The sequence below is a fragment of the Syngnathus scovelli genome, chromosome 20 (assembly GCF_024217435.2).
Source record: "Syngnathus scovelli strain Florida chromosome 20, RoL_Ssco_1.2, whole genome shotgun sequence".
Taxonomy (NCBI): Eukaryota; Metazoa; Chordata; class Actinopteri; order Syngnathiformes; family Syngnathidae; genus Syngnathus; species Syngnathus scovelli.
Genome location: NC_090866.1, coordinates 10,275,691 through 10,298,685, shown reverse-complemented (window position 1 = coordinate 10,298,685; position 22,995 = coordinate 10,275,691). Strand labels below are relative to the sequence as shown.

At 45.8% G+C, this 22,995-nt stretch overlaps 5 protein-coding genes and 2 long non-coding RNA genes across 15 annotated transcripts in view; 4 read left to right on the top strand and 3 right to left on the bottom strand.

The window, feature by feature from the left end:
• tbc1d32 (TBC1 domain family, member 32) overlaps nt 1–12,034 on the bottom strand; it is a 34,705-nt gene extending 22,671 nt beyond the window's left edge. For 6 of the 7 annotated variants that reach the window (XR_011085999.1, XR_011085998.1, XR_007488910.2 and 3 more), the window contains exons 1-28: nt 11,706–12,034; nt 11,255–11,402; nt 11,005–11,169; nt 10,780–10,936; nt 10,634–10,705; nt 10,445–10,570; nt 10,300–10,378; nt 10,110–10,213; nt 9,962–10,023; nt 9,758–9,890; nt 9,631–9,690; nt 9,220–9,307; nt 9,018–9,155; nt 8,576–8,665; nt 8,122–8,264; nt 7,925–8,052; nt 7,402–7,609; nt 7,236–7,315; nt 6,772–6,910; nt 6,185–6,272; nt 5,938–6,056; nt 5,730–5,849; nt 5,227–5,315; nt 3,475–3,597; nt 2,275–2,428; nt 1,865–1,958; nt 1,696–1,800; nt 1,028–1,114 (exon numbers count right to left, since the gene is read on the bottom strand). Coding sequence is in view for 1 of the 7 variants with exons in the window: in XM_049757546.2 (XP_049613503.1) it covers nt 1,028–1,114; nt 1,696–1,800; nt 1,865–1,958; nt 2,275–2,428; nt 3,475–3,597; nt 5,227–5,315; nt 5,730–5,849; nt 5,938–6,056; nt 6,185–6,272; nt 6,772–6,910; nt 7,236–7,315; nt 7,402–7,609; nt 7,925–8,052; nt 8,122–8,264; nt 8,576–8,665; nt 9,018–9,155; nt 9,220–9,307; nt 9,631–9,690; nt 9,758–9,890; nt 9,962–10,023; nt 10,110–10,213; nt 10,300–10,378; nt 10,445–10,570; nt 10,634–10,705; nt 10,780–10,936; nt 11,005–11,169; nt 11,255–11,400 (3,097 nt within the window). In the remaining 6 variants the exon portion in view is untranslated. The remainder of the gene's footprint in view (nt 1–1,027; nt 1,115–1,695; nt 1,801–1,864; nt 1,959–2,274; nt 2,429–3,474; nt 3,598–5,226; nt 5,316–5,729; nt 5,850–5,937; nt 6,057–6,184; nt 6,273–6,771; nt 6,911–7,235; nt 7,316–7,401; nt 7,610–7,924; nt 8,053–8,121; nt 8,265–8,575; nt 8,666–9,017; nt 9,156–9,219; nt 9,308–9,630; nt 9,691–9,757; nt 9,891–9,961; nt 10,024–10,109; nt 10,214–10,299; nt 10,379–10,444; nt 10,571–10,633; nt 10,706–10,779; nt 10,937–11,004; nt 11,170–11,254; nt 11,403–11,705) is intronic. The other variant, XR_011086000.1, reaches the window with a different exon arrangement.
• Nucleotides 12,035–12,061: 27 nt separating this feature from the next.
• Nucleotides 12,062–13,768, top strand: hsdl1 (hydroxysteroid dehydrogenase like 1). The gene is made up of 5 exons (XM_049757655.2): nt 12,062–12,490; nt 12,659–13,104; nt 13,168–13,251; nt 13,328–13,465; nt 13,539–13,768. The coding sequence occupies exons 1-5, from the start codon at nt 12,271–12,273 to the stop codon at nt 13,602–13,604; spliced, it is 954 nt and encodes a 317-aa protein (XP_049613612.1). The 5' UTR covers nt 12,062–12,270; the 3' UTR covers nt 13,605–13,768.
• On the bottom strand, nt 13,622–16,970 carry LOC125990470 (uncharacterized). The gene is made up of 3 exons (XR_007488930.1): nt 16,833–16,970; nt 16,720–16,756; nt 13,622–16,646 (listed from the first exon to the last, which is right to left on the bottom strand). It is a non-coding gene; the product is annotated as an uncharacterized lncRNA (long non-coding RNA).
• Nucleotides 13,936–16,331, top strand: LOC137839782 (gap junction Cx32.7 protein-like). Of its 2 annotated transcripts, none has more exons than XM_068649274.1 (5): nt 13,936–14,240; nt 14,874–15,020; nt 15,209–15,394; nt 15,469–15,570; nt 15,722–16,331. In XM_068649274.1, exons 2-5 carry the CDS (start codon nt 14,892–14,894, stop codon nt 16,166–16,168), a joined length of 864 nt encoding a protein of 287 aa, XP_068505375.1. In that variant the 5' UTR covers nt 13,936–14,240; nt 14,874–14,891; the 3' UTR covers nt 16,169–16,331. The 2 variants fall into 2 exon arrangements, with proteins under 2 accessions (XP_068505375.1, XP_068505374.1); XM_068649273.1 differs by having other exon boundaries at nt 13,936–14,270.
• Nucleotides 16,971–18,249: 1,279 nt separating the features above from the next.
• Nucleotides 18,250–19,480, top strand: gja13.1 (gap junction protein alpha 13.1). The gene has a single exon (XM_049757665.2). The coding sequence runs from the start codon at nt 18,250–18,252 to the stop codon at nt 19,051–19,053; it is 804 nt and encodes a 267-aa protein (XP_049613622.1). The 3' UTR covers nt 19,054–19,480.
• Nucleotides 19,481–19,506: 26 nt separating this feature from the next.
• Nucleotides 19,507–22,963, bottom strand: LOC125990469 (uncharacterized). 2 transcript variants are annotated; one of them, XR_007488928.2, is made up of 4 exons: nt 22,753–22,963; nt 22,595–22,668; nt 20,289–22,512; nt 19,507–20,033 (listed from the first exon to the last, which is right to left on the bottom strand). It is a non-coding gene; the product is annotated as an uncharacterized lncRNA (long non-coding RNA). The 2 variants fall into 2 exon arrangements; XR_007488929.2 differs by having other exon boundaries at nt 22,437–22,512.
• Nucleotides 20,906–22,146, top strand: LOC125990454 (gap junction Cx32.2 protein-like). The gene is made up of 2 exons (XM_049757669.2): nt 20,906–21,037; nt 21,219–22,146. The coding sequence occupies exons 1-2, from the start codon at nt 20,909–20,911 to the stop codon at nt 21,822–21,824; spliced, it is 735 nt and encodes a 244-aa protein (XP_049613626.1). The 5' UTR covers nt 20,906–20,908; the 3' UTR covers nt 21,825–22,146.
• Nucleotides 22,964–22,995: the final 32 nt, after the last annotated feature.

Below are 22,995 nucleotides of genomic sequence, written 5' to 3'. Positions count from 1 at the left end.
GCACAAGTGTCCAAAGCTTATACATCAATGCCTTAAGATAGGAGCAGTTATTTCCGTCTTCTATAATATGCAAGGATGCATTAAACCGAGTTAAAAATGTCTCTTGATCATTTTTTCGTGATAAGAATAGTAGAGGGTCGGTAAGAACGTCACGTAGTCGTCGTCATTCCTTGATTAGATGGGTGGCGGACGACTTCATCAATTAGCAAAGGTGTCAATATTCCGATAGGTCACACAGCGGCGGATGTGCTCGTTTATTATTTCCTGAGACGGCGACTTCCCGAGGTTCGCAATTAAAACGGACCGCATTGTTATTTATTGATGTTTTGACTTTAGATTCATGTGGACGGTTAATATTCCATATTTACTCGGATCTCAATTGCGATTTAATCATCTTGAAAGCCCGATTGTCGAACCGGCTGGCATTAGACGGTGCAGGCGTACCTAATGAAGTGTCCAAGGAAGACCCATTTGAGCCGCTGTGAAAAGATGTCCTCAGGTGCTTGATATTGTGAATTTAATTTGTGAAAATTGTGGGGATGACTTGAAAAATGCGTAATTAGCGCACGGACGCCGTTGGGAATGTAGGCGCGCAGGTTTGAGCTGGGAGATCCACTAATTAGCGCTGCATCATCATCATCATCGGTAGGTTGTTTTACCGCCGGCTAGTAAACAGTAAGCCGCTGACAGCCCACACTGGTTTAAAAAAAATTCCAAGGCAAGAAAAAAGATTTTGCTCGTTTCGCGTGCTAGTTTTGTAAATGTGCATTTTCAATTACAGTCAGAGTGTTTGCATTTCTCCTCCGGTGCCAGTGTATTTTCCGCTCCAGCTCTCAGCGACGAGTTCTCTTTTTTACCCGAAAGCCACGTACGTTGTCATCGCGCAACAGCATCGGCAGCGAAAGAGCATCTGGGGAACAAAAGGCGTGCCTTGCTTCGCCGCTGCCCTTTAGCCACCGTTCTCACGTCCGACTTGTCAAGAAGAAGGAGAAGAAGCGGCCGGCCGGCCGGCGTCACACTCACTGACCTTTGTTGTACTCGGGCGGGGAGAAGAAGCGCTCCGTGGAACATTTGGACAGATGGAACACAACCTTCTCCAGAAGGTCAGCCAGCACTGTGAATGAAAACAAACACGAGCAAGCACACACACACACACCAGTGAGACCACGATGTAAGAGACAGGAGCTCATTTTAACAATGGTCGAAATTTATTATTTGGGAATACGTCAACTATACATTTGCACGTGTTATCGCTAAGTGCTAATCGCGACACGGTGGCAACAAACAAACGAGCGTGGGATAAACTGACGGTGGAAAGGGGCTTAATTGATTTGTCATTATTGTTAAGTGCTACAGTTTTGCTGCGATGAAGGGTTGTTAAAAGGCAACGACACGCCAGCCGCCGGTTAATGGCGGCCCAAATAAGAGCAGAGGTGGGAAACGCCGGGTATAAATCGTCAGGCCGCCTTAATAAACGGTCGCCGTAAAACGAGGGCGGGCTTAGTGCACACTTGGCGCCAGGGCGACACCCACTTTGGCCGTGACTTGCTTTTTTTGGTGCCGCTGAGTCACGGCCGCAGTTAACGGGAGCGAGCGTGACATTTGAAAAGGACCCACCGCCATTTCTTGAAAGCTCCCACTATATGCACGGAAACACCTCGTTGGCATTTCATCATCAAGTCATCATCAGCTTACCTGTGGCGCTCAAATGGCCGGCTGTCACGATTTTGCGGTAGAGCCGGCGGCACGTCTCCATCCAGCCGTCTTGAGTCGACGTCAGGAAGTCTATCATCTCGGGTTCTGTTCAATGAAAGGACCCCGTTGGTTCTTGCACCCGCTCCAAACACACGGAAGGGAATCTCACCCAGCGGGTTCTGTTGGCTTCTCGGTGGGTCTAAAGTGTAGCAGGTGGGCGGAGGGAATGATGAAAACATGGGCCAGGGATACGGAGCATCTCCCTGCATGGGGTACAAAGAGCGACCGAAGCACTTTTCAAAACAGCTGATAATGTTGCATTTATTCCAAAAACTTATCACAGCTAATTTTCCAACGGGAGGCATAAACAATTTGAATCAAGCCGAGAGCCCTAAACGGCCTCCTTCCTGTTGGGAGCGTGTCACATCCTCTCTGTGACCGCCGCTTAAAATGAAACCCCATTTTCTGTTCTCTGAAACGAGACCTGAATAATTGATAAGCAATCCCCAACCGTGCCAGGCTGCCAGTCTCAAAACACGCAATGAAGCGTTCCCTGCGATAAAAAGAAGACGTTAATACCCGACACAAGCGAGGAGATTTTCCTTTCGGGCTGGTGAGGCTGACCTGCCGCAATGCCCGCGGGGGGAGTCTCCTCTCGGACGGGCCTCCGACGAGGGCGACGCGAACCAGCACGTGGTTCCGCTCCACCGATATGTTGTCCAAGATGAAGCTCCTGAGGAGGACAGCTTTTGTGAGGCTTGGTCTGGCCTCACATAAAAAGATTCCATGAATGATTTTTAATCAATTCTCTGGTGCTTTTATAGGCCATTCCGAGATTTCTTTTGTTTTTGTTTTTTTAAAAAGGTGCCCTGTGAAAAGTCCAATTACAGAAACAGAGAATGAAAACCATAAACGAGAGTCGGCGCAGTACATTATCGCGACGCGAGGGAAGCTCGCCGTTAACGCCTCTCGTCGGATTTGTGAATTCTCCGACATGAGCGCCTTTTAAGAGTGAACGCTAACTGCTTTGGTTCCAACCTCAGGAGCAATTTAGACTCGAAAATTGGCAATGAGGAGGAGACGATGCGTTCCGCTCACAACGGCGAGTCGCTCAAAGAAGTGCATTCAAATGAAACGCGCCTCGCAGGATGTTATTGTGGCAGCCACAATTGGACGATGATGATGATGCGGAGAAATGAACGAGCCGCCGTGTCGCCCGACGCGCTGACACGAGTCGTGCCTTTGAGGTCATTTACACGCGCGTGACAGATGGTCTCGGAACATTCTGGTTTCCTGTCGTCTTTCATCGTATCTGCGCCGAGGCAGGCAAATAATTTCTCCCGCCCGGCCCTGCTCGTGTTTCAACCGTTCCAAGCGGCCATCTCGGACGTTTCCAGGTGCTCTCGCTTGTCTACGCGCACCTGTCGTGACGACTCAGTCGGTGTCTTGTGTAACACGGAGACCTTTAGTGCTGCATTAGCAAAGCCCCCTGAAGGTGAGCGGGGGAGCGGGAACGCTCGCCCACATCAAATTGTCAAACTTGGCAGCCTCCAAATGTTTCACAAAGCCCCCAAGCAGGCGAGCGGCGAGCCTGCTGAGCTTTTGGCATTTGCTCTCAAAGTGCTCCGGCGGTTAGCCACAACCCTCCGCCGCTTTAACCTTTTACTCAAACACACAAGAGGGCTCGCGTAGCCGCAAAAAATATTCACAGTCATGAGTAAAAATGTAAAAGTAGACCACTGTGACTGCGCTGAATATGCACGGTGGGTTAGTTCTTACTCGTTGCCGCCGTCCCGGTCGATCACGTTGTCCCTCTGGCCTTGCAGCAACACGTTGCAGATATTGTACTGGCTCTCGAGAAGCAGAAAGGAGTCCAGACTCGAGCACAGCACACTCAGTAATCTACAAAAATACAGACAAATAATATTCACACATGAATATATTCTTTATCCTCCGCAGTTTTGAAAATAATAATCAGGGTGGGATTTTGGGAAGGCTGGAACGGATTCATGTTATTTGCATTCATTTTAATGAGGAAAGATGACTTGGGTAAGGAATGGATGGTAAAATTAATATTGGATATTAAAGAAAATGTTGGCTGACTTAAAGCAGCAGCACAAAGTCACTCAAACTGTACTCAAGTGTCAGACTGGCTAGCATTCACAATCCCAGTCGATTTCCGGAGAGTCATGAATGTCTACGAGAAGCGGATTAGCGAAGCCAATTTTCTCCGGCAGCTTCACTAGCGAGCTTTGTATAAAAAAAAAAAAGGGGGAGGGTGACTGGAAGTGGGGGAATCCCCGCGAGAAGCCTTCATGGTTCATTTTCAAATGCTGGTAATGATGCCCGGCTTAAACATTCTGCTGAGACTCTACACAAGCTGTGGAATAACGACGGGCGCTCGGGCTTTGTACTTTACAAACCTCAACACTAAAAATACAAGGGATCACATCTAAATTCTAAGGAGTACCAAGTCCTTCAGCTGACCCTGCAAGTACTGTTTGCTAGGCAGCACGGAACATTTGCTCGCTACGTAACCTGCAAAATCAAAAGACGACTGTCCCTAATGTATTGTCTTTCCTTTTGTGGCGTCTACCGGCAGTTGACGAAGTGGCGTAATGGCGCTTTACTGCCACCAGCTGACATTTCATTTATAATGCAAAGACGGAATTTCAATAACGCACCACCGTTGGATCTGAGCAGCTTAGGTACCTAATCGAGTGTCCTGTGAGCGCACTGTTGTTAAAATTTGCCCAAGTGCAGTACGGACATCTGACTGACAAGCGCTCTCAGTCGCCTTGACAGCGGCCAAGTGAAAGGCTGCCAGCTTGTCAAGCTCCACGACCTCTCTCCCCCGTTTAAAAACGACGCTCGGAGAAGCAAAGCTGTTAGCGCTTTGTCCGATAAGCTTTACCCCCGACGTGTTCTCCTCACTCATAAGTCTGCTGGACATCTCGCCGCGTCAGCCAACACTTTCCAAATCATATACTGTGTACATTTGGAATAGTGTGGCAGGTGAATTTTTTTAAAGCTGTGCACAAGGGACGGGATTTTTTTTTTTAAATTGCATTGAGAGGAGCATATAATACTTTTTCTTTTAAGTCTGCTTTTTATCTTCCCTACAAATATGTGCAGTGCTAATGCATGCATTGGACACAAAAAATAAAAAAAACTGACAAAATTTACGTTCCGCGCCAGTGCACACGCACACTCGCGTGCATTAATCCATCACCAGCGGGGAGGGCGTAGCAATCGATGCAGGCCCGGGCGAGCGCCGGTTGCCATGGCAGCAAACGGAGAAGACATTTGGGCTCTTCATCTTCGTCGAGAGGTTTACTTTTATGGGATGTTTCAACGCAACGCCGGCGTATTAAAAAGATAGCAGACAAAATGCGCTTTAAAAAATCCAAGGATTAAAAGTGACGTGAGACATCAGAAAATCTGGCGGGACTTTGGGAAAAGGTGGAATGTTAACAGCCATGGGCTGCTCTCGTTTTTGTTGTTCCGGTGACTGCGATGCTTGGCTCTCACCTCAGGCCGAACGTGTGCGAATGCTCGTAGTGGAAAAGGGAACGGATCTTGGTGGCGGAATTCACGGCAATCAGCCTGTCAATCAAGTCCTGTGAAGCACAGTGGGAGGCTGTGAACATCACACGCTTACTACATTTTAAGGTGGAAGAGCCCTGTGTGTTGAAGACAAAAGCCAAGCTTGCAATTCCAGTCGTCGTCATTGGAGCAAACATGCCCTCAAATGGATGAAAGAGGAATTGTAGGCAACTTTAATGACTGGATATATATGTGTGTGTGTGTGGGAAATAGAGAGAGGATTAAATTAAAAGGCATTGCCCATTAAAGATAAAAAGAAGTGGTAGTACTTCAACGTTAAATAGAGCTAAACTGCACTAAGCAATATTTAGCGGCAATACTTCTGTCAGAGTAAAGTACCGCAAATCACTTTAACATAGTTCCATGCCAAACAAATGCCACAAGATGGCGCCAAAGTAGCACATGTGTGTTTGTGTTGGCTCACTCACAGGCACCGAGCTTGGCACTTCCCTCAGTGTGTATTCTTTCTTGTCGGCCAAAGGTTGTCCAGAAAGCAGCTGCCACACGGACTGAGAGGACGACAGCAAGTTGACCAGCGACAGGAAGGACTGGAAATACACACAAGGCGACCCAGTTTCGCACAAAACGCCGGACCAAATCACAAAGACCATTTCTAGCCGCAGTGGTTGTTAGTACCTTGAGGCAGCTCCTGTCGATGGGTTCCATGGGCGTGGGTTTGGGTCGGACCGCCCTGGCATCCTCGCTCCCGCACTCCAGCGCCGACCACAGATCCAGAACCAGGGCCCGCACAAAGCCTGGCACAAGAATTAAATCGGTGCTGTCTATTGTTTTGCAATCTTAAGTATTTTTATATTACTGCCACCTACAGGATTGAAGTGGAACAACAACCTTGATGCCAACCAGCTGCAGTGTGTAGTTGTACCTGAGTGCTGCAGAGCCATCGCGCCCGCCGCCGTGGCCGCCAACTGCGTTACTATGACACCATAACCAAACTTCTCACAACGGCTCACCTGAAAAAAATAAAATAAATAAATAGTGAGAAATCGGCAAATGAAACGTGTTTGAAAACATACCTGAGAGAAAATTTGTCAGTGGAGCGTTTTTGAAATCCAATTATATGCTGGATTTCAAGTGTGGATGTTGGGCCTTCATTAGTTCAAAATAATCACGCTCCTTAATTAAAGTGCAAAGCAAACACGGGAAGCAATTACAAGCGTGAGTAAACAATGGCGCTAAATTAAGTGCAAGCGGTGGGTGTGGGGGGGGTGAGGCGATGCGCGAAAGGTGTGATTCGAATTAGCATAGCCGGTGACACACTGTGAATACTGAAGAGGACACTAGCACAAAATAAATAATATTAATAATGACATTTGATTCAGGAACCTTATCTAGTTACTAATTTACTTTGGTTTTCTTCATGATATTTCTAGCCATGTCTACATGTCTGGAATACTTTTTTTTTTTATTCCAAAATAAATTCCCAGATATTGCTGACGTCTTGACGTTCACCTGCAATTTTTTGCTAAAGCGAGAGAACATGTAGGAGACGCACTCCCGCATGGCGCCGCTCTGCTGAAGCAGCAGCACGCCCTTGGGGGTGGCCGCAAAGTTGAGCAGGCTGTCCAGCAATGTCTCCTCCCACATCAGCCTGTATGGATGGAAATAATATATATTAGCAGAGCCCGAGTCCACTTGAGCAAATTTATACATGCAATAAAGCGCCACGCTTGTCGAGCAATGGCACAGTTCACCTGTTATACTGTCAGCACAGATGTGTCAGGTGATTTTATTACCATCGGGCAAGCATAAATCATCAACAAGATTGCCTTTAAATGTCAACGGAAGCTCATCTGTCCAAATATTAGGTCTAGCAAATGCAATTAATGAGCTGTATTAAAAAACAAAGTCTGCCAATATAAAAGATGATAAAGTGGAATTTAAGAGCAATATTTTCGAGGGACGTGCTTTCTTACATGTGCTGCAATTCCTGCGTGGATGTTGCAGGGTTCTTTCCAGGCACTGGGGTCGGAATCCTTTCAGACAAGGAACTGCTCTGGAAATCAAAATACAAGAAAGGTGATAAGGGTGGATTATATTGTCAGTGTCCTGATGATTTTACGACATAAGTGTCGGTCGGACCTTTCTCCAGGCGGCGGCGGCTGCTTTGTGCAGGCCGTACGCTCGCAGGACCTGCAGGCCCTCGCAAGAGTTGCACATCCTCCCGCACAGGAAGACGAAGGCCCCGCACAGAGCACGAAGCGAGTGGGCTTCGTCCAGGCCCGACGCCGAGAGCTCCCGTTCCAGCAGCGTCAGGGTGAAGCGAAGCAGCGCGTGAGCGGTCGTGCTTCTGCGAGTGGAACCGGGAAATGATTTCAGAGTCAATTTGCTGTTTTATTAATGGCGTTCTGCTGCATCACGCGATATCTACTCGTGTAAAATTCATGAGGCTGACAAAGAGGATGGAAATCACTCCCGAGAGCAAGCGTTTGTGCGTTTCAGCAAGCAGGATGATCCGAGGTCATTAAGACTACTCGTACAAAAACATATTGAGTAAGATATCAAATGAACGGTCTCGATGAGGAGTTTTGGGATCACTAAATTAGGAGTGAAAAACTTTAACAAACAAGTGCTGTAATGAAAAACGGTTACATTGAGGACTCACCTCTCACTGTGGCCCACAAGCAGATTCTTGTCATACAAGAAAAGAGCTAACCCTCGGTCTGTGTTGACCATCCGTGCCAGGACGTCCGCCACCTGAGGCAGGGTGGCTGCGGGACACTTTAATTTACTCTGCAAAGAATAAACACAAATAATTGCCATTGTATTATGACTCAAATGCTAACAGGTATGCTAACATACTTGGCCTCCATTGAGCGCCTGGATGACGGGTGCCATGAGAGTCTGAATGACCGGCGTCTGGTGGAGACACTGGTCAGCGCACTCGGTCCTCTCACACATAGCGGTCAGCGTCGCCATCACCAGGCCGCTCGGGCACAGCGCATCTGATAAGTAAAACCAATTGTTCCTATTCCAATCTAATTTAATTCCAATTTATTTATTTTTTTATTGCACCATAAGTATTTACATCGTGTTTGCCTATTCCGCCCCGCCGCGTTGTCACTTTACCATCCCATGTCACAATATAAACATCACCTAGGAATATGACAGCTGAGAAGGCCTGAGGACAAGGTTACCAGATAAAAGATAGCGCTGAGGAATGTTGGGAAGGACCTCGGTGTTCCCTTACTGGCTGATTGCTTGCAATAATCTGACTTTGTCATTTCAAGCTAAAGGCGTGTGTGTGTGTGGCCACCTGCGTGTTGGCTGTCGTTGCAAAATGGCTGCGGATGTTGGAGCATGATGTTTATGAGAACCACCACCAAGTCCGTCACACTGAGTGGATCTATAAAGAGGAAATGATCATGTCAGAAATGTTCAGTATGATTAATTACGTTGTACTTTGCCTGAAGGAGTCAAATGAAGTCGACCTGTTACACAACCAACGGATTGCTAATCGGGCAATATTTTTAATCAATAATTGTTATTATCAGATGAGTCAGAGGTGAGAAATACTGTGTTAACAGTCGCCACCTCTGGAATCAATAAAAAATAATCAATCTCAAGTCCCCGCCTCGATACGGTGAGGCAACCTTAACAGCCTCAATAAAGCCACGAGTGCAGACAATGAGTCGTCTGCAATCACGTAATATTTATTACTGATTATGTAAACGAGGTGTGTATTGTGAAGGGTTGACCTTCGCGTGCAGCCACTTTGATAGGAAAGAGCTTCCTCCCGTTGGCGTGGAGGAGGATTTTGCCCAAGACGCACAGCGAATGAACGACCACGGCGTACTGCAGCTCCTTGCCGCTATAGACGCCGCTCACGTCTGAACCTACGACACAATGAAGAGATGACATCGGTGTCGCCCACGCTAATCACTCATTTTTTGCACTCACCTGAGCTCTGCCGCTCCTCAGGGTGGAGATGTGGAGAACGCTGGCAGCATTCCTGGTAAAGGACGCACTGCTGCACAGCGGCTTCCATCTGACAAAAGAAATTATAATGGATGTGTCTTAATAAACACCTACTGTCACTTATTTTTCTGTTCACATTTTTTTTTTTACAGTGCCACTCCATAGCGGGATTATGTCGCCATTTTACTGACAGTTAATTTAGAGGCAGTAAAGCGAGGGCCTCGGCAATAATCCCCTTTAAAAGGCCGGCGGCGAGCGGGAGGATTAAGGAATCACTTCTCGAATGACAAACTCGCTCGGTGGGACCACCAAAGTGCTGCGTTCCATGACGCCGGCTGACTTGTTCAAATTTCACAATAATACTACAGCAGATCAAAATGACGATTCACTCACCAGACACTTGTGTTTGCTCTGTAGGAGACGGAGAACCACCGTTCGGCTGTAGGAGCCGTGCTGAGAAACAAAACGAAGCACTTAAAAAATGTAACATACGCACGCAATGTCGAGCGGCGACACGCACCATCCATTTTGTGAACCAAGTGGCTCGGACGTCCAGCAGTGCCAGCAGGTGAGAAGGCTCCAAGACTTTCTCCGTCGAGTCGCCACTGAGGGACAGCAGGGAGAAGGTGCTCTCGATGATTTCTTCCATGTACCTGAAGAAGAGCGAGAGGAGTGTTGGATGATCTCCATAAAAAAAAAAAAAAAGCGGTGGGGAAGCACTCACTTTTCCGGGTGGCGGATCCAGAAAGAGGTCACCTCCTTTTGAAAGTCGTTCATCAGACGCATCTGAGTAAAACATATTTGACCACTTTTTGTTTTTATTTTGCCTGCAAATGACATTTGAAGATGACAGATTTCTATTATGAGCGTACCTGCTTGAGGAGAGTGCCGATTTGGGGTCTGCTGATGTCCAAGCCGGCCGCACCGCTCGGAAAGCTCAACTTGAGAGACGAAAAAGTGTACTCCGTGCTTTTGGCTGAATGGAAGACATTGAAACAAAAATTATTAACTTGCAATTGGCGGCAGGGTACTTTGGGGTGGGGTGAAAAACCTCAAGCCTACCGAGGCTGGTGTAGATCTCCCGGGTGACGTTCAGGGGCGACGAGGAGAAGCTCTTAGCGAAGAACTGAAGAATGTGGTCCTGAAGCAACAAGGTGCCAGATTAAAAATGAATGTTTTGGGAAAAAAAAAGTAGGCGGTGGCGTACACTGAGCTCAGCGTCGGGCTCGCTCAGCGCGGCACACAGGTTCTGGCGTAGGCGGGCCCAGCCGTCGCAGCTCAGCACATCGGATGGCGGCGCGCAACGGAGCACCTGCAGGGCCTCCCTGCGGACCTGAACAAAAATGAAATATGAAATAACTCAAATACAAAAAAAAATAGAGTGCATCTCCTTCACCTCTTTGGGTTGACCTGACTCCAATTTCTCAGCCAAAGCCTGCAGCTGCTCCTGCTGAATGAAGGTGTAACACTGGGGAAATAGATGGAATCATAAATCGACTTTACATTTTTACAACACAAACAAGTCTGTCTATTTGCAATAACCTGATTGAAGGAGTCGCCGCTGTCAGAGCATTCGTCAGAGTAGCGACCGTGTTGCATCTCCTCTTCCTTCCTTAGCTGGTCCTCGTCAAATCTTCTGACTAAGCCGTCCACGGCCGCAGTCATGGTGGCTCTCAAGCTCTGCGTCAAGTTTTGGTACCTGGTGATGACACGTGTCAAGGTTAGCAGTTTCCTGCCACAGGTGAGTACAGCCCGGGTTGGACTCACTGCAGCGACGCTCGGCTTCGGCCGGCAGCCGCGTGGATGAGGACGTCGTGACCTGAGCCCACAGCGTGTTGTTCGTCGTCCCGGGGCAGCTTTCTGATCTCTTCGTCCACCACGCACCCCAGGGAGGTCTCCAGGCGCTGACGTAGTGTTTTGACAAAATCATAGCTGGGGAAGACAACAGTCAAAGGTGATTCAAGAGAACCCTTGACTATCAGAATAGAAGTCCACCGCTAGACAGCTCTGAGCTCACTTGTGGAAGTTCTTGTCTGTCTCCTCCAGGTGAAGAAGAATGTCCTCGGCGCTTTGAGGCGAAGGAGCGTTACTGAGTTGCTCGTCGATGCTTCTCAGAAACTGCTTGAGTAGAGCGGACAGCTGCTCCTCATCATCGCAAGACATCTCTGTTGCAAAAGAGATTGCTCAAACTACTTTCCATATTCCTGTGCAGAGGTGGCAAATCCAGGTCCAGAAAGCCTGCCACAGTTAAGCTCCAGCCACACGTTCTTCTAATCAGCCAGCAGATAAACAAGTAACTAAAACCTCTAGTGAACTTGTTTACAAGCCACCTTTAGCTAATGCCAAATTGTTTTTTACTCTCTGCGCCTGGATTAGACAACGCTGCTTCTTACGTAGATAAACATTAACTTCAAGAGGCAAAAAATAACGAGGAAGTCAGGCTAGAAGTCCGCCGAGTCTAAACGCACCTTGCGTCCCTTTGACAGATTCTCTTCAAGTCGCTAACGTTGTCAGCCAGCCGCCATCCGCGTCTCTATGGAAACCGCCACCAAACCGCGGTGTATTGTGGGATAGCATAACAACCATCATGCTGCGTTCAAACCATCCTCATGTATCTCAAGTGGAAAAATATTGGTAAAAAAAAAAACAAAGAAATAAAAGTAAAAGAAATTAAGAATCAAGTACGTGTCGTTTTTATATTTAAAAGTCGTTATAAGGACAGAAAACGCCGCTCCGGGAAAATAAAATACGAATTACGGTTTCTCTCATAAGCATTTGAATGCATCATTCGTGCTTCCGGCATAACATCACGTGACTCATTGTTTTGCTCCTTCTTCCGGGTTGCGTTTAAGGCAAATCCCTGCAGAATTAATCGGCTCCACAACTTACTTTCAAACATGTTCTAATTCATATATTATGTAGCAACATTTGATTAGCATGCCCTAGCACTCATTTAACATTTCGTCGGAAAAATACAAGGTTGCTCGTGTCTAAACTAACTCGCGTTTGCCGCAATTACATTTGAGGAGCAGCATGGCGGCAGTGGACAGCTTTAATTTGCTTTACAGGGAAATTGCCCAGACATGCAGCGGTTACCTAGAGATGCTCGCCGTGGTGGGCGCTCTGTACGCGGCCAGCAAGGCTGTCATCCTGCTCAAGGACTGCTACGTTCTGGTCAGGGTGCATTTCCTGCCCAGGATGATCCCCAGCAGGAAGCTGAGGGAAAGATATGGAGACTGGGCTGTGGTGTATGGTAAGAAATAGCAAAGACAATTCCACAGAGCAATGAAAGTAGGTACAGCCAGGTATAATGCATGTATAAAAGCAGGGGCCAAAAAACTGGAACACCATATGACACGCCGAAGGGTGAAGATGGTGTGGCGAATGTAAACAAATATGTCAGCCATATGTCTCCCGTCAGGCGCATCAGAACCAGTGGCGCAGGCCTACGCCGAGGAGCTAGCAAGACACGGCCTCAGCATCATCTTCATCACGAACAGCCGCTCCAGCATCACCAACTTTGCTGCCAATCTCTCCCAAAGCCACGGCATGGAAACCATCCTGGTCCCTGCCGACCTGGGTTGGGATGAGGCGGCCGGCAAGATGGTCAAGGAAGCAGTGAGGGGCAAAGATGTGGGTCTCCTTGTCAACTGTGTGGACGAGTCGTGCGCGTCTCCACGGGAGCTGGTGGAAATACCGGACCAGAGGCTGATGGAGGTGACGGCCAATAATGTTGTAGGCGCCACACTGCTGACCAGCTTGGTGCTGCCGGGCATGCTAGAGCGCGGCCGAGGGGCAATAGTCAACATCTCGTCCGGCGCTTGCGGCAGGCCGATGCCTGGGAGAGTGATGCTCAGCGCCGTCACGGTAAGAAGAAACATTTTGAACAAATAATAGAATACTTAATTAACATGAAAATTTGCTTTCCAGGGCTACTTGGATCATTTCTCTCGAGCTCTCCACCTTGAGTATGGCGCAAGAGGGATCTTTGCTCAAAGTCTGCTTCCATTTAGGGTCGGTCATATGTGTCCAGATTTCCAAAACCATGTGATGAATTTGAAAATACAATAAAAGCGTGTTTAACGGACAGTTGGCCTCCAGTAAGCAGCGCCCGGGGTCATTCACTGAAGGCTGGTTGACGCCCACGCCGCAGGTTTACGTTCGCCACGCCATCTCCACCCTCGGCGTGTCCAACCGGACCACCGGCTATTGGCCGCACACACTGCTGGTGGGGACCCAAGATCGTCACACATCAGTGTCGTGTTTGCGATCTGAACATTGATTGTGTTTTTTTTCCCCAGTACGGACTGATGAGGTGCATCCCGGAGTGTCTTTGGGTTTCGGGCTGGCGGGTGTTCATCGGTTAAAAGCGGCTCCTCACAAATTGTATTATCACTTTATTCATTCTCCAGAATAATTTCCGCTAGCTAGAACCAACGCGTTGACCGTGCCATCAACCCCCTTGGATTGTTTGTGCTGACCGAGCAAATTGAATAAATTATTAAAAAAAATAATAAAAAAAGTTCCTCTTTCACGTGTTTTTATCAGAAGTGAAACCATGTTAAGTAACGTCTTGCTTAAGAGCGAGAGTATCTATGATGGGAAATTACATACATCTGCCATCATTTTAAGAGAACTTGCACAATCGATGGCTGACAAAATGCATTTTTTATTTTTTTTGCCCCAATGTGTATTATGAAACGTCAAAGATGGGCTTACGTAAAAGGGGCAGCGATGTCACCGTTATGTTAAACTTTCAAACGGCGCAGAAACATATACAGAAAACACGACAGTACTCACAAGTATCTTAGGGTCCGCTTGCATCGGGGTCACTCGAGGCAGACCAAACAAGGCAGTTTCCAGGTATCCTCCGTTCAAAGGTTTGTTGTGATGCGTAGGACGGGACCTTCCTGATAATTCAGCAGCCGAGCAAAGCGACAAGACGACACCGCGCTCACTTTCTCCCACCGAGCTGCCGGCGTTCCTCATCTTTTTCATCGTTGGTACGTGGACCTGCGCAGACACTTCATTAGGTACACTATCGAATGACTTTTTTTGCAGATCAACATAGGCGCTAGAGCCCATAATTATGCCAAAGATCATTTTCTTTTGATTGACATTGTTGACGTGAGTACAAATGTCTCATAATGAGATCTGTTCCTAATATTTTGTCCCACTCGAGGCGCTAATAAGCATAATAGCTTTGATTTTAATCCCGCCTTTCGAGGGACTTGACAATGCTTTCAAAAATATGCAAAATTAATTTGGTTTTCAGAATTAACTCTGTGATTTTATTGATTGTTATACGACCATTTTTTTAAAATCAAATTCTTTAAATTACTTAAAAGTTAATTGATACTTGTGTAATGGTAAAACTTGTCTCTTAGGTGATTTTTTTGTTCTTCGTGTGTGTGTGTGTCCATCACTCGCTATCATCCAAGGTTAAGTTCTGGCTCACAGGCAGATAAAGTGTGTGTGTATGTGTGTGTGTGTTTCAAGGATGGATTTACACATCCTCCCCAGCTGTGACTCCAGTCAGACATTTTTTTTCCTTTCTGTGACCTTCTAAGATCTGTGCCACTGTTCAAATTCAGCTAATAAACAAATAATTTTGGACTTGACTGTTTTACATTTAGGAAACGTGACAAGCGAAGATGGGCGAATGGGATCTTCTGGGTCGTCTGTTGGACAAAGTGCAGACTCACTCCACCGTCATCGGAAAAGTCTGGCTCACGGTTCTCTTCGTTTTCCGCATCCTGGTCCTGAGCACGGGCGCCGACAGGGTCAGCTCACTCGACTGGACTTGACATTTAATGTTGCGCTAAAAAGAGAAAACAAGTTTAACTTTTTGAGCAAATATTTGTCTCCGGTGCTTTTTAACACTTCCACAAATGTGACTTATGTACATATCTGGGTTAACATCTTGGAGATGTTCATTAAAATGAGGGACACGGGTGTCCCGGGCTCGCAGGTGTGGGGCGATGAGCAGTCGGACTTTGTGTGCAACACGGAACAGCCGGGCTGCGAGAACGTGTGCTACGACAGCGCCTTCCCCATTTCGCACGTGCGCTTTTGGGCCCTGCAGATCATCGCCGTGGCAACACCTAAGCTGCTCTACCTGGGATACGTCCTGCACGTCATTCACGTTGAGAAGAAGGTACGATATAATACGAGAAACGGAAAGTGACATCCTCCGTCAGCTTCTCAGCATGACCTTCCCCGTTTGCACAGCTGAAGGAGCGCATGCGGAAGTACGCGGAGCTCGACGACCAGGCCTTGTTGTTCCTTCAGCGGAGTTTCAAGATCCCAAAATACCTCAAGAGTACTGGAAAGGTACACAACGAGGCTTTGAGGAACAACCAATTTGAATGGGACGACCGGTTTTGATTCAACAAACTCAAATGAATCGTTACATTTGAATGTATCGCTGAAACGTTGTATGTATCAAAAGCAAATCGAGATAATATCTAATTATCTTTCTAAGGTGAGCATCCGCGGATGCCTCCTCCGCGCCTACGTCGTCCACCTAGTGGCCAAGATCGCCGTGGAGATCGTATTCGTGGTGGGCCAATATTACCTGTACGGCTTGACGCTGGAATCTCGCTACGTGTGCATGAGTTCGCCGTGCCCCCACCGGGTGGACTGCTTCCTGTCCCGGCCCACCGAGAAGACCGTCATCATCTGGTTCATGCTGGGGGCCGCGCTGCTTTCGCTCGCCCTGTGCTTGGTTGAGCTGTTCTACTTGTGCGTTAAGGCGGCCAAGGAGTGCGTGACCCGGCGGCGGGACTATACAGTCACGCCCGTCACCCCGGTGCCAACCGGCTCTCAGGAGAAGGCGTACATGCTGAGGGACGACGGCATCACACAGAACGGAATCAACATTGACCTGGAGATGACGGGGAAAGGCAACGTGGAGGAAGTGCATATTTGAGCTGTGTGTGTTCACTGGAAAATATAAAATCATAATCATAAAAATCATCAGGGAAAAGTGTTACGGGCGAGGGGTGTTTACATTTCATTGACAAAATTGTTTTGTGTTGATCTTTGGCATTGTGATTTGCTTGTTTTATCAATAAAGTTTCTAATTCAATATAGTTCAAATGGAAAACGTTTAGCATCATAGTTTAGCATCCTGTCAGCTTTTACATTTTTTTAAAAATGATTTTTCCACTAACTGGTAGAATTTTTTTCCACATTCAGGAATGATAAACAGATTTGTTTCAAAGCATTTTTGCGCAATACCTGTTTTTTTTTCCCCCAACATGATTAGATTGTGGATAGTGGTGTGGCTGTGCTCTTTCCTGTCATTCATTACTGTGTGGCCCGCCCCCTTTCATTGCCAGTCCAAAGTGAGAAACAGCGGCCAACCAATCATCGTGGAGCACCATACTTGAGTACTCTGTATTCAACTAGAAGTAGTACCAAAAAAAACTTGTGTAAATCATAAGAATAGAATACGCTGGTAGAGGGAGAAGTACTCACTTAAGTCTTTGGCTGAACAGGAAAAGAAGGACAGAATCTGAAATACATTTCAGTAAGAAAGTCAAAATCTATTTTTGAGCAGCAGTACATACAATAGGTATTTTGATAAATACTCGAGTACTGCGCTGAAGAATTTGTACTTGAGCTTCCTCAGCCTCTACCCCACTCCAAGGTTCAGCTCAGTCATCGCTCAACCTCTGCCGCGGACGGTCCACTCGGCCTCGCTCATCAGGTAAGATGACAACAAAAATGTTCATTTATAGATGAAAAAAATAAATAAATTAGTCAGCAGAGTGATTTAATACTGTTGAAGTTTTGACGAATGCTGCGTCAGGTTTTTTTTTTTTTTGTGTTTACACCTCAATTTCATGCAGCTCACACAGCTGCTCTTGTTCCCTTCACACACGTACGCTGTTGCGGCAGGTGGGCAAACTTTGTTCATGCCACGTTTAAAATAAAATCATGATTCAAGGTCGTTTTAAATATTGGATTAAACAATGAATTGAAATTAAATTCATTGATTTGATGTGACAAAATACTCAGCAACTCAGAGCCGGGTGACTCACATCTCTGGCAATCGAGGTTGCCTGTACTTCCTGTGCTCCTCAGGCAGTCCTGAGCCTCAGGAAGTACAGGCGGCGCTGAGCTTCCTGTCTACATTCATCTACTTTTCTACTAATCGATTACTTACCTACTTGTGTCTACCTCATGCACTGGATGGAGGTCTCCAATTTCATTGTACTATGTAGAATGACAATAAAGGTTTTCTGATTTCTGATTTACATTCTACCGTGGCACTATTGAGAGCGTCATCACCAGTTACATCGCTGTCTGGGGTGGTAACTGCACTGAACAGAACTTGAAGGCCCTGCAGCGCATAGTGAATACGGCTGGTAAGATTATTGGTGCTTCGCTCCCCTCCCTGAAGGACATTTACACCTCCCATCTCGCCCGCAAGGCAACCTCGATTGCCAGAGATGTGAGTCACCCGGCTCACTCTTTGTTTGACCTTCTGCCCTCTGGGAAGAGGTACAGGAGACTGCGCTCCCGCACCACCAGACTTGCCAACAGCTTCTTTCCCCAGGCTGTTAGGGCCCTGAACTCGCTACCCCCTTCTGCGTAGCGTGTGGCACTGTTGCGCTATTTTCGGGAATGTCTGCTGTACGCGCACTTGCTCCTTTTTTTTTTCTGCTCCTCTTATTTATTTATTTATTTTTGTGTTATTTATTCATTATTTGTTCAGCACGCTTTTGTTATACTTGTTACTTGTTTGTCTGTTGTGAGCCATGTCTTGTCACCGTGGGACAGGGGGGAACGAAATTTCGGTTTCTTTGTGTGTCTTTGGCATGTGGAGAAATTGACAATAAAGCTGACTTTGACTTTGACTTTTTTTTTATTTCAACATTTTGAAACAAGTGCACACATGGTACAAAAGGCTGATCGATGAGTTATCGATTAATCGATGTACAACCGTGTTTTTTGTGGAATATTTTTTGAATCCAGATCAGCAAGTAAACATCATCGCCAAAGATGGGAGACTGGGGTTTCTTGTCAAGCCTATTGGACAAAGTGCAGTCGCACTCGACCGTCATCGGAAAGATCTGGATGACGGTTCTGTTCCTGTTCCGCATCATGGTCCTGGGCGCCGGCGCGGAGAGCGTATGGGGTGACGAGCAGTCCGACTTCATCTGCAACACGCAGCAGCCCGGTTGCGAGAACGTCTGCTACGACTGGGTCTTCCCCATCTCGCACATCCGCTTCTGGGTGCTTCAGATCATCTTTGTGTCGACGCCTACGCTGGTCTACCTGGGCCACGCCATGCACATCATCCACCAGGAGAACAAGCTGCGTGCGAAACAGGCCAGCCCCGGCGGGACTCTCCACCTCAAGTCGCCCAAGTACACTGACGACAAGGGCAACGTGACCATCAAGGGGAACCTCCTGGGGAGCTACTTGACCCAGCTGGTTTTCAAGATCATCATCGAGGCCGCCTTCATCGTCGGTCAGTACTACTTGTACGGCTTCGTCATGGTACCCATGTTCCCGTGCGCCAAGAAGCCGTGCCCGTTCACCGTCGAGTGCTACATGTCGCGGCCCACCGAGAAGACCATCTTCATCATCTTCATGCTGGTCGTGGGTTGCGTGTCCCTGGTGCTCAACGTGATCGAGGTCTTCTACCTGCTGTGCAAGCGATGCAAGGCCAAATCCAGGCGGAGGTTTCCCATCAACGCCGTCAGGGGCCCAGTCGGGCTTTCCGAGCCCAGGTGGCCCACGGTGGACGATGCCTTGAAGCAAGATGAGAGGAACCTGGACATTGAGATGGAGGCCAACTAGAGTCTGGGGGGCAGCCTGGATGGAGCCAAGGAGGAGAAGCAGCTGTTGGGCGTCCACTAGCGAGGATCTTGCGTTTGTTTTGATGGGTTATTCGTGGTATATTTCTTTTGCTTTCAAAATGTAAAAATCAACTGCAGCAAGATTGTTGTATTTAGATTCATAGTCTGCTTTTCGGTTTTTGACTAAATTATTTCAAAACAGAATAAATAACCATAATGACACCCGAGATGGACTTGTGTTGTTTTGAGCACAAAAATCGAGTGCCAAGTCCTTGACTGTGTGCTTTTCGATTCTGTTATTAAGTTATTGTTTGGTGCATGAAAATATCTGGAATAATAATGATTATGTTGATGATATTGGATATCACTTGTTTTGTATATGCACTGTATGTTTTTAGGAAAATGATTAAAGTTTGGTATAAAAACGATTTCTGAATTTATTATTGCTGAAGAAATGGCATGACGGAGGTTATAAATGAGTTTACTTGGTTAAAAGGTTTTCTGAATTTAATTACTCGTATGGATGAATTAGGCTGCATCAACATCCATACATGATAGATATTTGATTTTATACATATCTATTTGCATTCATTTGAATTATTTAACCTAATTAACAATGATTTAATTTAGGTTCATTAAAAATATCCGTTAGTTAGGTGTATTTATTTTAAAAACAATTTAAATATTTCTATATATGAATTCAGTTAGAACAATTTATTTTATACATTAATATTTTTATTTAACATAATTTGAATATATTTGCCTTTTAGTTTATATATATACTGTCTAGAAACATTTTATTACAAAAATTCATGTTTCCAAAAATTATTATTTCCTCCACTAGTTGAAATTAATTGGCAGGTTACATTTTCTGACATAATGAGATGATTGCTGACAGCGTTGCAACACTGGCAGTAAATTCCAGGAGGGGTCGGAGTCATATCTTTTCTATCTGCAGTTACATCATCACATTTCGGACATCTAAAACCATTAAAAAAGTTGCGTCGGTGTACGTGCAAAATGTGATGACAAGCCGAAAAATATCAACACTGGGGAGCAGTTTGAACTTTAACATCCACCAAAAGCAATTATTAACCAGCATAATCTTGTCTTTTGCCAGTCACTGCGTGTCACTTATTTTTTTTTTTTTAATGAAACGTGGCAACGTGACCCCCCCACAATATACACAGTTGTGCAACCTGAGCTCAGGTTCAAGGCAGCAAAATCAGCCCCCACCTTTGCTTAGCTTTTTTTTTCCTTTGCTTTATTCCAAACAGCATTCAGTGGTTGCACAGTGTACCTGGAGAGCAGCACGAGTCACTCTTCCAATCTAAGGTAAACAATTTCCTTTCATTAAAAGAGACAATCAGCAGTTACCTGTATTTTTTTCATATATATATATACTTAGATTCATAATCTATGTATATACATATATGTATAACCATATATTTTTTTCTCGACGTGTACACTGAGCATTGCTGGAACATTCCAGCGTAGTTCAAAAGGTAATCAATAACTGAAAGTGCTAAATTTTTAAACAACCAACCAGCAATTTTTTTTGTGTATTTTTCGGTCACATAATTGACGGAAGAATGAGAGTAATTATTTGATAGTGATTTATACTCAAAAGGTTGCTACAGTAAAACTACAAAAACAAAATGAACATTTAAAAAAAGTTTAATTGTATTATGTAATGTTTACATTTTTCTCAGAATAAAAAACCCAATCTGTCTTTTTATTTTGAAGCTGACAATTTCAGCTCAGTATGACCATTTCAAGGTGTCCTTCAACCAAAATTTTGCCAAATAATACCAAGAGTTGTTTTTTTGTTGAAAGTGTGGTGAAAAAAGTTGAAGATGGGCGAGTGGGGTTTTTTGGCGAAGCTGTTGGACAAGGTGCAGTCGCATTCCACCGTCATCGGGAAGGTGTGGCTCAGCGTGCTCTTCGTCTTCAGGATCATGGTCCTGGGAGCCGGGGCGGAGAAGGTCTCTTTCTTCAACTACTTCTTCCACAATTCAATATTTGCAGATTAGATTCAATGTGAATTTTAAGATTGTTGAAAAAAGATGCCAAATTTTACAAGGCAGTATCGCCCCCTGCAGAACAGGAGTGGAACTTGTGTCAGTGTCCCCATTAGCAATGCCGACGGTTTTGATCCGTTTCCAGGTGTGGAGCGACGAGCAGTCCAAGATGATTTGCAACACCAAGCAACCGGGCTGTAAGAATGTGTGCTACGATCACGCGTTCCCCATCTCGCACATCCGCTTCTGGGTCCTTCAGATCATCTTCGTTTCCACGCCCACGCTGGTCTACCTGGGCCACGTCATGCACGTCATCCATAAGGAGAACAAACTACGGGAGAAACTGAACAGAACCAACACTTCCATGCTAAAACTTCCCAAGTATTCTGATGAAAAAGGCCACGTGAAGATCAAGGGCGACTTGTTGGGGAACTACATGACGTCCATCATCTTCCGTATTATTCTGGAGGTGGCCTTCATCGTGGGCCAGTACTACCTATACGGCTTCGTCATGGAGCCCCAGATCGTGTGCTCGCGGGCGCCCTGCCCCTTCACAGTGGAATGCTTCATGTCGCGACCCACCGAGAAGACCATCTTCATCCTCTTCATGCTGGCCATGTCCTGCCTGTCGGTGCTTCTCAACGTGGTGGAGGTCTTCTACCTGGCGTGCTCAAGTAATGCCCGGAGGAGAGCCAAAATTGTCACCGGAGCCATACGGGGGCCAATAAACGGCGAAGGATTCCGAGCGTGAGCGAGTGGACAAAATGGCGACTGGCAGAAGAAAACCCCCAGAACTTTAAAATGGCCTCCCAAGGGCGACTTCCAAATATAGTGGTATTTTGTCTTTTATTTAAAAGTATGTTGTTTTTGATCAGTGCCTCAAACATGTCTGCTTAAGAGTTCAATTCAGGTTAGCTCGACATGTTCTTTGCTCCTTATAACCACACTAGTTGGTAAACATTGTTATCTGACTTTTTGAAAGGTGTAAATATTCTGATTGTAGATCAGGTTCTTTTACATTGTATTTTTGCTTCATGTTTGTGATTTTAATAAAGGTTTATTTGTGTAATTTACTATCGCACACATTTGTGACCTTTTCAAATCTTAAAAGAGTGTTTGGGGTTATTAGAGCGTCAATAGTCTTGGTGCAAATACATTTTGGAGCTACAGGACTTGTAAGTGGACATAGGGGAACTTTTCAAACCTAAAAAAAACTCGATAGTAGTTTAAATATTTGCTCATTTGTAACAAATTGACTGTACCAGGTCGCCATTGTAAATGAGAAAGTGTTCTCAATTGGCTTACCTGGTAAAACATTGAATAAAAAATAAATAAATTAAAAAATATATATAAAAAAAAAAACCTTGACGTCTCTGGGCTGGTAACGAAGGACGTCATGCCGCACATTGAGCTCGAATACAGGTTCATAACGCTGGGACCTTTCAACAAAACAAAAATGGCGATGTTACTACATTAAATAATAATAATGACGAAAACAGTAACAAAAAATAATAACCTTACCATTTTAGAAACTTTCCATATATCCATATATGGTGTTTTTGTACTTCAAACAATTAGGGAATGTCCAGAGAACACTAAATAAGTACGTCAAATAAAAATGTATAAAAATACAATAATAATTAGACGTTAATTGAGGTGAGGGGATGAAACGCCCTTACTTTTTCCTCGGTGGTCGTCAAGTGTAGATACTTTTCTTTAAGTAGGCGCAGTAGGTGAGGGAGGCGAAAAACAACATAAATAAAAGAAATTAAAACAAGTAAACCGAGCATATTAGTTGTCAGAGTGACAAGAAAAGACAAAAAAAGAGAGACATTTAAATCGACAAAAGCTGTCAAGCTAAAGTTTCCCGGCGTTTGGCTAAGAGCCCGGGAAAATGTGTCCTTGTGACGTCATATTGATGC